We start from the raw sequence: 13,119 nt of genomic DNA on the forward strand, positions 1-13,119 counted from the left end.
CGCAATACTGGAGTATCAGCGTTTTCCACTGTATAATAAAGCTTGTACTGAAAAAAAATATTTTTTATCGAAAAGTCGTATGCTGCAAAATGGACAAGTGCTGAAATCTCATGGTTACATACGTTGTGCAACCGCAAACTCAGTACTGGAGTATCAGCGTTTTCCACTGTATAATAAAGCTTGTACTGAAAAAAAATATTTTTTATCGAAAAGTTATGTACTGCAAAATGGACAAGTGCTGAAAGCGCATAGTTACATACGTTGTGCAACCGCAAACTCAATACTGGAGTATCAGCGTTTTCCACTGTATAATAAAGCTTGTACTGAAAAAAAATATTTTTTATCGAAAAGTCATATACTGCAAAGTGGACAAGTGCTGAAAGCGCATAGTTACATACGTTGTGCAACCGCAAACTCAATACTGGAGTATCAGCGTTTTCCACTGTATAATAAAGCTTGTACTGAAAAAAAATATTTTTTATCGAAAAGTCATATACTGCAAAATGGACAAGTGCTGAAATCGCATAGTTACATACGTTGTGCAACCGCAAACTTAGTACTGGAGTATCAGCGTTTTCCACTGTATAATAAAGCTTGTACTGAAAAAAAATATTTTTTATCGAAAAGTCATGTACTGCAAAATGGACAAGTGCTGAAATCGCATAGTTACATACGTTGTGCAACCGCAAACTCAGTACTGGAGTATCAGATATTTCCACTGTATAATAAAGCTTGTAATGAAAAAAAATATTTTTTATCGAAAAGTCATATCCTGCAAAATGGACAAGTGCTGAAATCGCATAGTTACATACGTTGTGCAACCGCAAACTCAGTACTGGAGTATCAGCGTTTTCCACTGTATAATAAAGCTTGTACTGAAAAAAAATATTTTTTATCGAAAAGTCATATACTGCAAAATGGACAAGTGCTGAAATCGCATAGTTACATACGTTGTGCAACCGCAAACTCAATACTGGAGTATCAGCGTTTTCCACTGTATAATAAAGCTTGTACTGAAAAAAAAATGGACAAGTGCTGAAATCGCATAGTTACATACGTTGTGCAACCGCAAACTCAGTACTGGAGTATCAGCGTTTTCCACTGTATAATAAAGCTTGTACTGAAAAAAAATATTTCTTATCGAAAAGTCATATACTGCAAAATGGACAAGTGCTGAAAGCGCATAGTTACATACGTTGTGCAACCGCAAACTCAATACTGGAGTATCAGCGTTTTCCACTGTATAATAAAGCTTGTACTGAAAAAAAATATTTTTTATCGAAAAGTCATATTGCACAATGGACAAGTGCTGAAATCGCATAGTTACATACGATGTGCAACCGCAAACGCAATACTGGAGTATCAGCGTTTTCCACTGTATAATAAAGCTTGTACTGAAAAAAAATATTTTTTATCGAAAAGTTATGTACTGCAAAATGGACAAGTGCTGAAATCGCATAGTTACATACGTTGTGCAACCGCAAACTCAGTACTGGAGTATCAGCGTTTTCCACTGTATAATAAAGCTTGTAGTGAAAAAAAATATTTTTTGTCGAAAAGTCATATACTGCAAAATGGACAAGTGCTGAAAGCGCATAGTTACATACGTTGTGCAACCGCAAACGCAATACTGGAGTATCAGCGTTTTCCACTGTATAATAAAGCTTGTACTGAAAAAAAATATTTTTTATCGAAAAGTCATATACTGCAAAATGGACAAGTGCTGAAATCGCATAGTTACATACGTTGTGCAACCGCAAACTCAGTACTGGAGTATCAGCGTTTTCCACTGTATAATAAAGCTTGTACTGAAAAAAAATATTTCTTATCGAAAAGTCATATACTGCAAAATGGACAAGTGCTGAAAGCGCATAGTTACATACGTTGTGCAACCGCAAACTCAATACTGGAGTATCAGCGTTTTCCACTGTATAATAAAGCTTGTACTGAAAAAAAATATTTTTTATCGAAAAGTCATATTGCACAATGGACAAGTGCTGAAATCGCATAGTTACATACGATGTGCAACCGCAAACGCAATACTGGAGTATCAGCGTTTTCCACTGTATAATAAAGCTTGTACTGAAAAAAAATATTTTTTATCGAAAAGTTATGTACTGCAAAATGGACAAGTGCTGAAATCGCATAGTTACATACGTTGTGCAACCGCAAACTCAGTACTGGAGTATCAGCGTTTTCCACTGTATAATAAAGCTTGTAGTGAAAAAAAATATTTTTTGTCGAAAAGTCATATACTGCAAAATGGACAAGTGCTGAAAGCGCATAGTTACATACGTTGTGCAACCGCAAACGCAATACTGGAGTATCAGCGTTTTCCACTGTATAATAAAGCTTGTACTGAAAAAAAATATTTTTTATCGAAAAGTCATATACTGCAAAATGGACAAGTGCTGAAATCGCATAGTTACATACGTTGTGCAACCGCAAACTCAGTACTGGAGTATCAGCGTTTTCCACTGTATAATAAAGCTTGTACTGAAAAAAAATATTTCTTATCGAAAAGTCATATACTGCAAAATGGACAAGTGCTGAAAGCGCATAGTTACATACGTTGTGCAACCGCAAACTCAATACTGGAGTATCAGCGTTTTCCACTGTATAATAAAGCTTGTACTGAAAAAAAATATTTTTTATCGAAAAGTCATATTGCACAATGGACAAGTGCTGAAATCGCATAGTTACATACGATGTGCAACCGCAAACGCAAAACTGGAGTATCAGCGTTTTCCACTGTATAATAAAGCTTGTACTGAAAAAAAATATTTTTTATCGAAAAGTTATGTACTGCAAAATGGACAAGTGCTGAAATCGCATAGTTACATACGTTGTGCAACCGCAAACTCAGTACTGGAGTATCAGCGTTTTCCACTGTATAATAAAGCTTGTAGTGAAAAAAAATATTTTTTGTCGAAAAGTCATATACTGCAAAATGGACAAGTGCTGAAATCGCACAGTTGCATACGTTGTGCAACCTCAAAATCAATACTAGAGTACCAGTCTTTTCCACTGTATAATAAAACTTGTACTGCAAAAAAATATTTTTTAACGAAAAGTTACATACCGCAAAATGGACAAGTGCTGAAATTGCACAGTTACATGCGTTGTGCAACCGCAAAAGCAATACTGGAGTACCAGTGTTTTCCACTGTATAATAAAACTTGCACTGCAAAAAAATATTTTTTAACGAAATGTCATATACTGCAAAATGGACAAGTGCTGAAATCGCACAGTTACATACGTTGTGCAACCGCAAACGCAATACTGGAGTATCAGCGTTTTCCACTGTATAATAAAGCTTGTACTGAAAAAAAATATTTTTTATCGAAAAGTTATGTACTGCAAAATGGACAAGTGCTGAAATCGCATAGTTACATACGTTGTGCAACCGCAAACTCAGTACTGGAGTATCAGCGTTTTCCACTGTATAATAAAGCTTGTAGTGAAAAAAAATATTTTTTGTCGAAAAGTCATATACTGCAAAATGGACAAGTGCTGAAAGCGCATAGTTACATACGTTGTGCAACCGCAAACGCAATACTGGAGTATCAGCGTTTTCCACTGTATAATAAAGCTTGTACTGAAAAAAAATATTTTTTATCGAAAAGTCATATACTGCAAAATGGACAAGTGCTGAAATCGCATAGTTACATACGTTGTGCAACCGCAAACTCAGTACTGGAGTATCAGCGTTTTCCACTGTATAATAAAGCTTGTACTGAAAAAAAATATTTCTTATCGAAAAGTCATATACTGCAAAATGGACAAGTGCTGAAAGCGCATAGTTACATACGTTGTGCAACCGCAAACTCAATACTGGAGTATCAGCGTTTTCCACTGTATAATAAAGCTTGTACTGAAAAAAAATATTTTTTATCGAAAAGTCATATTGCACAATGGACAAGTGCTGAAATCGCATAGTTACATACGATGTGCAACCGCAAACGCAATACTGGAGTATCAGCGTTTTCCACTGTATAATAAAGCTTGTACTGAAAAAAAATATTTTTTATCGAAAAGTTATGTACTGCAAAATGGACAAGTGCTGAAATCGCATAGTTACATACGTTGTGCAACCGCAAACTCAGTACTGGAGTATCAGCGTTTTCCACTGTATAATAAAGCTTGTACTGAAAAAAAATATTTTTTGTCGAAAAGTCATATACTGCAAAATGGACAAGTGCTGAAAGCGCATAGTTACATACGTTGTGCAACCGCAAACGCAATACTGGAGTATCAGCGTTTTCCACTGTATAATAAAGCTTGTACTGAAAAAAAATATTTTTTATCGAAAAGTCATATACTGCAAAATGGACAAGTGCTGAAATCGCATAGTTACATACGTTGTGCAACCGCAAACTCAGTACTGGAGTATCAGCGTTTTCCACTGTATAATAAAGCTTGTACTGAAAAAAAATATTTCTTATCGAAAAGTCATATACTGCAAAATGGACAAGTGCTGAAAGCGCATAGTTACATACGTTGTGCAACCGCAAACTCAATACTGGAGTATCAGCGTTTTCCACTGTATAATAAAGCTTGTACTGAAAAAAAATATTTTTTATCGAAAAGTCATATTGCACAATGGACAAGTGCTGAAATCGCATAGTTACATACGATGTGCAACCGCAAACGCAATACTGGAGTATCAGCGTTTTCCACTGTATAATAAAGCTTGTACTGAAAAAAAATATTTTTTATCGAAAAGTTATGTACTGCAAAATGGACAAGTGCTGAAATCGCATAGTTACATACGTTGTGCAACCGCAAACTCAGTACTGGAGTATCAGCGTTTTCCACTGTATAATAAAGCTTGTAGTGAAAAAAAATATTTTTTGTCGAAAAGTCATATACTGCAAAATGGACAAGTGCTGAAATCGCACAGTTGCATACGTTGTGCAACCTCAAAATCAATACTAGAGTACCAGTCTTTTCCACTGTATAATAAAACTTGTACTGCAAAAAAATATTTTTTAACGAAAAGTTACATACCGCAAAATGGACAAGTGCTGAAATTGCACAGTTACATGCGTTGTGCAACCGCAAAAGCAATACTGGAGTACCAGTGTTTTCCACTGTATAATAAAACTTGCACTGCAAAAAAATATTTTTTAACGAAATGTCATATACTGCAAAATGGACAAGTGCTGAAATCGCACAGTTACATACGTTGTGCAACCGCAAAAGCAATACTGGAGTACCGGTGTTTTCCACTGCATAATAAAACTTGTACTAAAGAAAAATATTTTTTAACGAAAACTTACATACCGCAAAATGGACAAGTGCTGAAATTGCACAGTTACATACGTTGTGCAACCGCAAAAGCAATACTGGAGTACCAGTGTTTTCCACTGGATAATAAAACTTGCACTGCAAAAAAATATTTTTTAACGAAATGTCATATACTGCAAAATGGACAAGTGCTGAAATCGCACAGTTACATACGTTGTGCAACCGCAAAAGCAATACTGGAGTACCGGTGTTTCCACTGCATAATAAAACTTGTACTAAAAAAAAATATTTTTTAACGAAAACTTACATACCGCAAAATGGACAAGTGCTGAAATTGCACAGTTACATACGTTGCGCAACCGCAAAAGCAATACTGGAGTACCAGTCTTTTCCACTGTATAATAAAACTAGTACTAAAAAAAATATTTTTTAACGAAATGTCATATACTGCAAAATGGACAAGTGCTGAAATCGCACAGTTACATACGTTGTGCAACTGCAAAAGCAATACTGGAGTACAAGTGTTTTCCACTGTATAATAAAACTTGTACCGAAAAAAATATTTTTTTATCGAAAAGTCATATACTGCAAAATGGACAAGTGCTGAAATTGCACAGTTATATACGTTGTGCAACCGCAAAAGCAATACTGGAGTACCGGTGTTTTCCACTGCATAATAAAACTTGTACTAAAGAAAAATATTTTTTAACGAAAACTTACATACCGCAAAATGGACAAGTGCTGAAATTGCACAGTTACATACGTTGTGCAACCGCAAAAGCAATACTGGAGTACCAGTGTTTTCCACTGGATAATAAAACTTGCACTGAAAAAAAACATTTTTTCACGAAATGTCATATACTGCAAAATGGACAAGTGCTGAAATCGCACAGTTACATACGTTGTGCAACCGCAAAAGCAATACTGGAGTACCGGTGTTTTCCACTGCATAATAAAACTTGTACTAAAAAAAAATATTTTTTAACGAAAACTTACATACCGCAAAATGGACAAGTGCTGAAATTGCACAGTTACATACGTTGTGCAACCGCAAAAGCAATACTGGAGTACCAGTGTTTTCCACTGGATAATAAAACTTGCACTGCAAAAAAATATTTTTTAACGAAATGTCATATACTGCAAAATGGACAAGTGCTGAAATCGCACAGTTACATACGTTGTGCAACCGCAAAAGCAATACTGGAGTACCGGTGTTTTCCACTGCATAATAAAACTTGTACCGAAAAAAATATTTTTTTATCGAAAAGTCATATACTGCAAAATGGACAAGTGCTGAAATTGCACAGTTATATACGTTGTGCAACCGCAAAAGCAATACTGGAGTACCGGTGTTTTCCACTGCATAATAAAACTTGTACTAAAGAAAAATATTTTTTAACGAAAACTTACATACCGCAAAATGGACAAGTGCTGAAATTGCACAGTTACATACGTTGTGCAACCGCAAAAGCAATACTGGAGTACCAGTGTTTTCCACTGGATAATAAAACTTGCACTGCAAAAAAATATTTTTTAACGAAATGTCATATACTGCAAAATGGACAAGTGCTGAAATCGCACAGTTACATACGTTGTGCAACCGCAAAAGCAATACTGGAGTACCGGTGTTTTCCACTGCATAATAAAACTTGTACTAAAAAAAAATATTTTTTAACGAAAACTTACATACCGCAAAATGGACAAGTGCTGAAATTGCACAGTTACATACGTTGTGCAACCGCAAAAGCAATACTGGAATACCAGTGTTTTCCACTGTATAATAAAACTAGTACTAAAAAAAATATTTTTTAACGAAATGTCATATACTGCAAAATGGACAAGTGCTGAAATCGCACAGTTACATACGTTGTGCAACTGCAAAAGCAATACTGGAGTACAAGTGTTTTCCACTGTATAATAAAACTTGTACCGAAAAAAATATTTTTTTATCGAAAAGTCATATACTGCAAAATGGACAAGTGCTGAAATTGCACAGTTATATACGTTGTGCAACCTCAAAAGCAATACTGGAGTACCGGTGTTTTCCAATGCATAATAAAACTTGTACTGAAAAAAACATATTTTTCGTGGAAAAGTCATATAGCCTACTGCAAAATGGACAAGTGCTGAAATCGCACAGTTGCATACGTTGTGCAACCTCAAAATCAATACTAGAGTACCTGTGTTTTCCACTGTATAATAAAACTTGTACTGAAAAAAAATATTTTTTAACGAAAAGTCATATACCGCAAAATGGACAAGTGCTGAAATCGCACAGTTACATACGTTGTGCAACCGCAAGAGCAATACTGGAGTACCAGTGTTTTCCACTGTATAATAAAACTTGTACTGAAAAAAAATAATTTTTTAACGAAAAGTCATGTACCGCAAAATGGACAAATGCTGAAATCGCACAGTTACATACGTTGTGCAACCGCAAAAGCAATACTGGAGTACCAGTGTTTTCCACTGTATAATAAAACTTGTACTGAAAAAAAATAATTTTTTAACGAAAAGTCATGTACCGCAAAATGGACAAATGCTGAAATCGCACAGTTACATACGTTGTGCAACCGCAAGAGCAATACTGGAGTACCAGTGTTTTCCACTGTATAATAAAACTTGTTCTAAAAAAAAATATTTTTTAACGAAATGTCATATACTGCAAAATGGACAAGTGCTGAAATCGCACAGTTACATACGTTGTGCAACCGCAAAAGCAATACTGGAGTACCAGTGTTTTCTACTGTATAATAAAACTTGTACTCCAAAAAAATATTTTTTAACGAAAGTCACATACCGCAAAATGGACAAGTGCTGAAATTGCACAGTTACATACGTTGTGCAACCGCAAAAGCAATACTGGAGTACCAGTGTTTTCCACTGTATAATAAAACTTGTACTCAAAAAAAATATTTTTTAACGAAAAGTCTCATACCGCAAAATGGGCAAGCGCTGAAATCGCACAGTTACATACGTTGTGCAACCGCAAAAGCAATACTGGAGTACCAGTGTTTTCCACTGTATAATAAAACTTTTACTTAAAAAAAATATTTTTTAACGAAAAGTCACATACCGCAAAATGGACAAGTGCTGAAATTGCACAGTTACATACGTTGTGCAACCGCAAAAGCAATACTGGAGTACCAGTGTTTTCCACTGTATAAAAAAACTTGTACTGAAAAAAAATATTTTTTAACGAAAAGTCTCATACCGCAAAATGGACAAGCGCTGGAATCGCACAGTTACATACGTTGTGCAACCGCAAAAGCAATACTGGAGTACCAGTTGTTACATCTTGTTTGCCAGTAGTTGCCGATTTCTATGAATGCGCATTTTTCTCTACACTAATGTGTGTTGCAATATCATACGGTCTGTGACGCAATAATAAGAGACCAGGTTTTAAGTGACAACGCAACGTGGTTTCGTCCTTTTTGTGTCCGACAACTGTGCAGCACAGTGCTACGTCATTTCATTCTTGCAAAAGGTTTTTTGTGATTGCGAGCGAGCATTTTCTGGTGAGTCTATTTGTACATATGTGTGAAACGACTGAAGTACCGAATAACCGAAATGTGTAAATTGTAATTTGGCTAATTTAACTGCGATGACTTAGAAGTCAGTTCGCTGAACAGTATAGCTGCCCTTGTTAAAGTGATTAAGTTTACACACGGTGTTGACGCTGTCTTTGTACTCACAGTGTCTCTCTTGCATTTGTACACACGTGAAGCGTGTGGTATTCAATCTTCTGTCGCCCAAAGTTATCGGTAAGCATTGTGTGTGTTACGTCATAGTGGCCATTGTAGTTTATGTTGCCTGTTTCGTTTAGGTGTGCGACAGTAACTGCTTGGACCGTCTTTGTGGTCCAGAGTTTCCCGGTTCCCAAATAGTTGGTGAGCCTTATGCTGTAATTATCTACGTGAAGTGTATTTGTTTGACACATTGCCTTCTGTGTAGAAACCGTGTTCTAAGGGTCCACGTGTCCTACGTGTCTTTCGTCTCCTCCCGACGTCTGTAACGTCTACATTCGAATACATTCCATCTTGCGTACGAGTGCGTACTGCACATTTGATAACAAAATAACATCAACTGAGTGAGCGAGCGAGTTTGAGGCCCATTAAAGACACGCGTTTCAACTGCGGGAATTCCGCCTCGTGTGACGTTCCGCGCCAAGAACCGGGGCGCGTTCAACGGACGTTACACCAGTGTTTTCCACTGTATAATAAAACTTGTACTGCAAAAAAATATTTTTTAACGAAAAGTCACATACCGCAAAATGGACAAGTGCTGAAATTGCACAGTTACATACGTTGTGCAACCGCAAAAGCAATACTGGAGTACCAGTGTTTTCCACTGTATAATAAAACTTGTACTGAAAAAAAATATTTTTTAACGAAAAGTCATATACTGCAAAATGGACAAGTGCTGATCTTTCAACGGATGCGTTTATCAACCATGGGACGTTTTGTCGCTCGCCGCGATCCTGTTTTTCATGTATTCAGATAACGGGACGAATTTTGTGGGCGCTGAGCGTGTCCTTCGAGAATCAATCGAAGACTGGAACCAGCGACAAATCAGCAGCTTTCTGCGACAGAAAGCGATATCCTGGAACTTTAATCCACCGGCTGCAATCCATTTCGGGGGGGCTTGGGAACGGATGATATGTTCCGTTGGAAAAATTATAGTGACACTCCCCCCCAAGAAGCCTTTGGATGACGATATTCTCCATACGCTGCTACTAGAGGTTGAAAACGTCGTGGATTCGAGGCCACTGACCGACGTTCCGCTGGAAGCTAAAGAGGACCTGCCTCTAACCCCAAATTGTTTGCTGAAGATCAATCCGAGCGTTGGACGTGACAGCCCCAACCGACTGTTACACTCGCCGCCGTTATAGGGCGGTACAATTCCTGGCCGACGAGTTATGGCGTCGCTGGGTGCAAGAATACACAGCACGTTCAATCATGTCGAGGCAAAAGTGGCATGACAAAAAGGTAAACCTTTCTATGGACGGCATCGTTCTGGTGATGACTCACAACACTCCCCGGGGGCAATGGCCTCGGGTGCTGGGAGCACAGTTATTATAGTTACATAACAATGCGTGCCTTTGTTGGTCTGTACAGTGTCTTGGTCTGGTGGCGTTTTTTTTTCGTTGTTAGTTGTCGTTTGGCAGTGCTGCATATGCTTTGCTTAATCTGCCGATTTTATAGATTCTATTTGAATAGGATTCTATTTTGAATAATAAGGCGGTTAACATAGTTAATGCTCATTGAATTGTAAATCAAAGAAGTTAAGGCTTGCTTTACGCCACAGTTCGGTGAGTTTTGTTGGTAAGCTGTGTGGCGCTATTTTGTTGGTTAGTCATATTAGATTGATGTGTTACAGAAAACCGCGTTATTTTTCGTGACGCGCGTCTTTGACTCTGGAAATAAACTTTACGAGCACTGGCAGTTTGGCAAGCGCTGCCGAAGTGTGCGGCGTAAGAATCTAATTAAATGCTTTCACAAAAATTCTTCTGCGAGAGTCACTAATAGCAACTTTATCTCTCAATCATTTGAAATTGAACAGACAGAGAAACCCACTTTTCCAAACTCTGTTTGTGCTCTGCATTGAATGTCTTACAACATCGCTTAGACAGGGCGACTTTGAAGGCATACGCCTCCACGATAAAAAATATAAACCATTTGCAGACGATACCATTGTTTTTACAAAAGGTTCGGATACTGATTCAACAAAAATCTAATTTCAAATTTTAAAGGACTTTGGTGAAATGACTGATTGCAAAGTGAATATGGAAAAGTTCTCTGCCTTTTTCGTTTGCCCGAATCGCTCAAACCAACATAAACACATTCAACACCACCCTCATTCTGGCAGAATAATTTTGCAAATTTGCCACATTTTACAAGGTAAAACAGGCATTTACTCAAAAATTGGTTTCTTTTGGATTAGAATCAAATTACAGAGATGAGCAAGCAGTTCAAACCTCAAAAAACATTTAAACAAATTTTTTCGCAGCTGTATCAATCAAAAAAATCGCCTGGATTTGCGATTCAGCATAATGGCGGCATGCAAAAAACTTCCCTAATACAAAGAATTCTGCTCGGCGTTCTTGCAATAGGTGCCAATATTGACCAATATCACGAGAACGGAAATTTAATGCTCTACCACATGCAATTAACAAATTTGAAATTAAGGTGCCGGATGACCTTCAAATCGTCCATTGAAGACCACCCGCTTTTAGCGAATCAGCAGCATAATGGCGTAATGTCGGCATGCGAAAACTTCCCTATTAAAACAATTCTGCTCGGCGTTCTTGCAATAGGTGCAATAAAAGATTCAATTTTGCGCTACATCCCCTTGAACATTTTGATGGTTTTTCAACTAAACTTTTCACAGCACCCTGCACCAAACGTCTGACTGACTGAGAAGAGCAAAAAATGCACTAAAACTGCACCAAACACGCTGAAAATCGCCCTGGCTACACCACGTGACTTCTTGCTCATTAAACAGAAAATTGACCCCAATGCATCACCGGTTGCCTTGTGACGAAACTGAGACTCTCTATGACGCAGGAGTACAAGAATTGCTGATATGCGGTCTTTAGTCCCATTTTGATAAAATAAAGTTTGGTCCTGGCATTGAAATTCGTTTTGGTCGAAGATTGCCTTTCTTTCTGTTTGTCCCTTATGTCGCAATGACGTTGATGAGGACATATTTCACGCGTTATCGTTTGACTGTACTGTTGCATTCTATTAGGATTTGATCTCAGATACCGAAGGGTTTATCAACTCGTATGGATTCGTGGTACCTAGCATGAAAATTTTATTAACCTCCCGCCTATTATCTCCTGACTCCCCTACCAATGACACATTTGCAGGAATTTGTCAGGTGTAGTATGAACTACACTACATTTTCAATTTTCTTTTCCCTCAAAAGTAACCATCACAATTCCACTTTTCCTTTTTTTCGAACTGAACAGAGAAGAAATGAAACGACCTGCACAGAAAATAGAGCATATTTTTTTACAGTATTTTGTCACAGAAATAAATTATGCAACACATGTCACAGGATAAACAGTAAATACATATGTTTGTGTGTATTGGAAAAAATAGTATTTAGCGTTAAATATGTCACATACCTCTAAAATTTGTGGCCATTTTATCCAAAGAGCACATGAAAAAGAAATGTAGAAAGCAATCCATCATCTAAACATGTAGCAAAAGTGTTTTGTATTTGTTTACAGCAAGGGTGTACAAACTGCAGTGCGCAAATCAACATTTTGTAGCATGTCGAAGGCTGCTACGTGGCCCGGCCCTGGAAGTCAACAAATACAATTTTTTACAAATAAAGTGGTGTATTATTGCCAAGTTTGCTGATATGTGCAAATGTACATGATTAAACACATGTTGTACTTGCATACTGCCAAAGTTATAAATTTAGAAGGCTTATGTTGTAATCAAGTTTGGTCCTTCAGTCCAGACTGTGCTACACATGACGACATTACGCCATTATGCTGATTCGCGAAAAGCGGGTCGTATTCAATGGACGATTTGAAGGTCATCCGGCACCCTAATTTCAAATTTGTTAATTGCATGTGGTAGAGCATTAAATTTCCGTTCTCGTGATATTGGTCAATATTGGCACCTATTGCAAGAACGCCGAGCAGAATTGTTTTAATATGGAAGTTTTTCGCATGCCGACATTACGCCATTATGCTGATTCGCTAAAAGCGGGTGGTCTTCAATGGACGATTTGAAGGTCATCCGGCACCTTAAGTTCAAATTTGTTAATTGCATGTTGTAGAGCATTAAATTTCCGTTCCCATGATATTGTCAATATTGGCACCTATTGCAAGAACGCCGAGCAGAATTGTTT

The 13,119-nt window shown here is 37.2% G+C and overlaps 1 protein-coding gene across 1 annotated transcript; it reads left to right on the forward strand.

Moving 5' to 3' along the window:
* Positions 1–9,739: 9,739 nt before the first annotated feature.
* Positions 9,740–10,141, forward strand: LOC145887685 (uncharacterized). Its single transcript, XM_082978863.1, has one exon. The coding sequence runs from the start codon at positions 9,740–9,742 to the stop codon at positions 10,139–10,141; it is 402 nt and encodes a 133-aa protein (XP_082834989.1).
* Positions 10,142–13,119: the final 2,978 nt, after the last annotated feature.

The sequence above is a fragment of the Ascidia mentula genome, chromosome 1 (assembly GCF_947561715.1).
Source record: "Ascidia mentula chromosome 1, kaAscMent1.1, whole genome shotgun sequence".
Taxonomy (NCBI): Eukaryota; Metazoa; Chordata; class Ascidiacea; order Phlebobranchia; family Ascidiidae; genus Ascidia; species Ascidia mentula.

What these genes read in the sequence shown, in the direction of transcription:
- LOC145887685 (XM_082978863.1), top strand. Translation starts at nt 9,740, where the DNA reads ATGTATTCAGATAACGGGACGAATTTTGTGGGCGCTGAGCGTGTCCTT.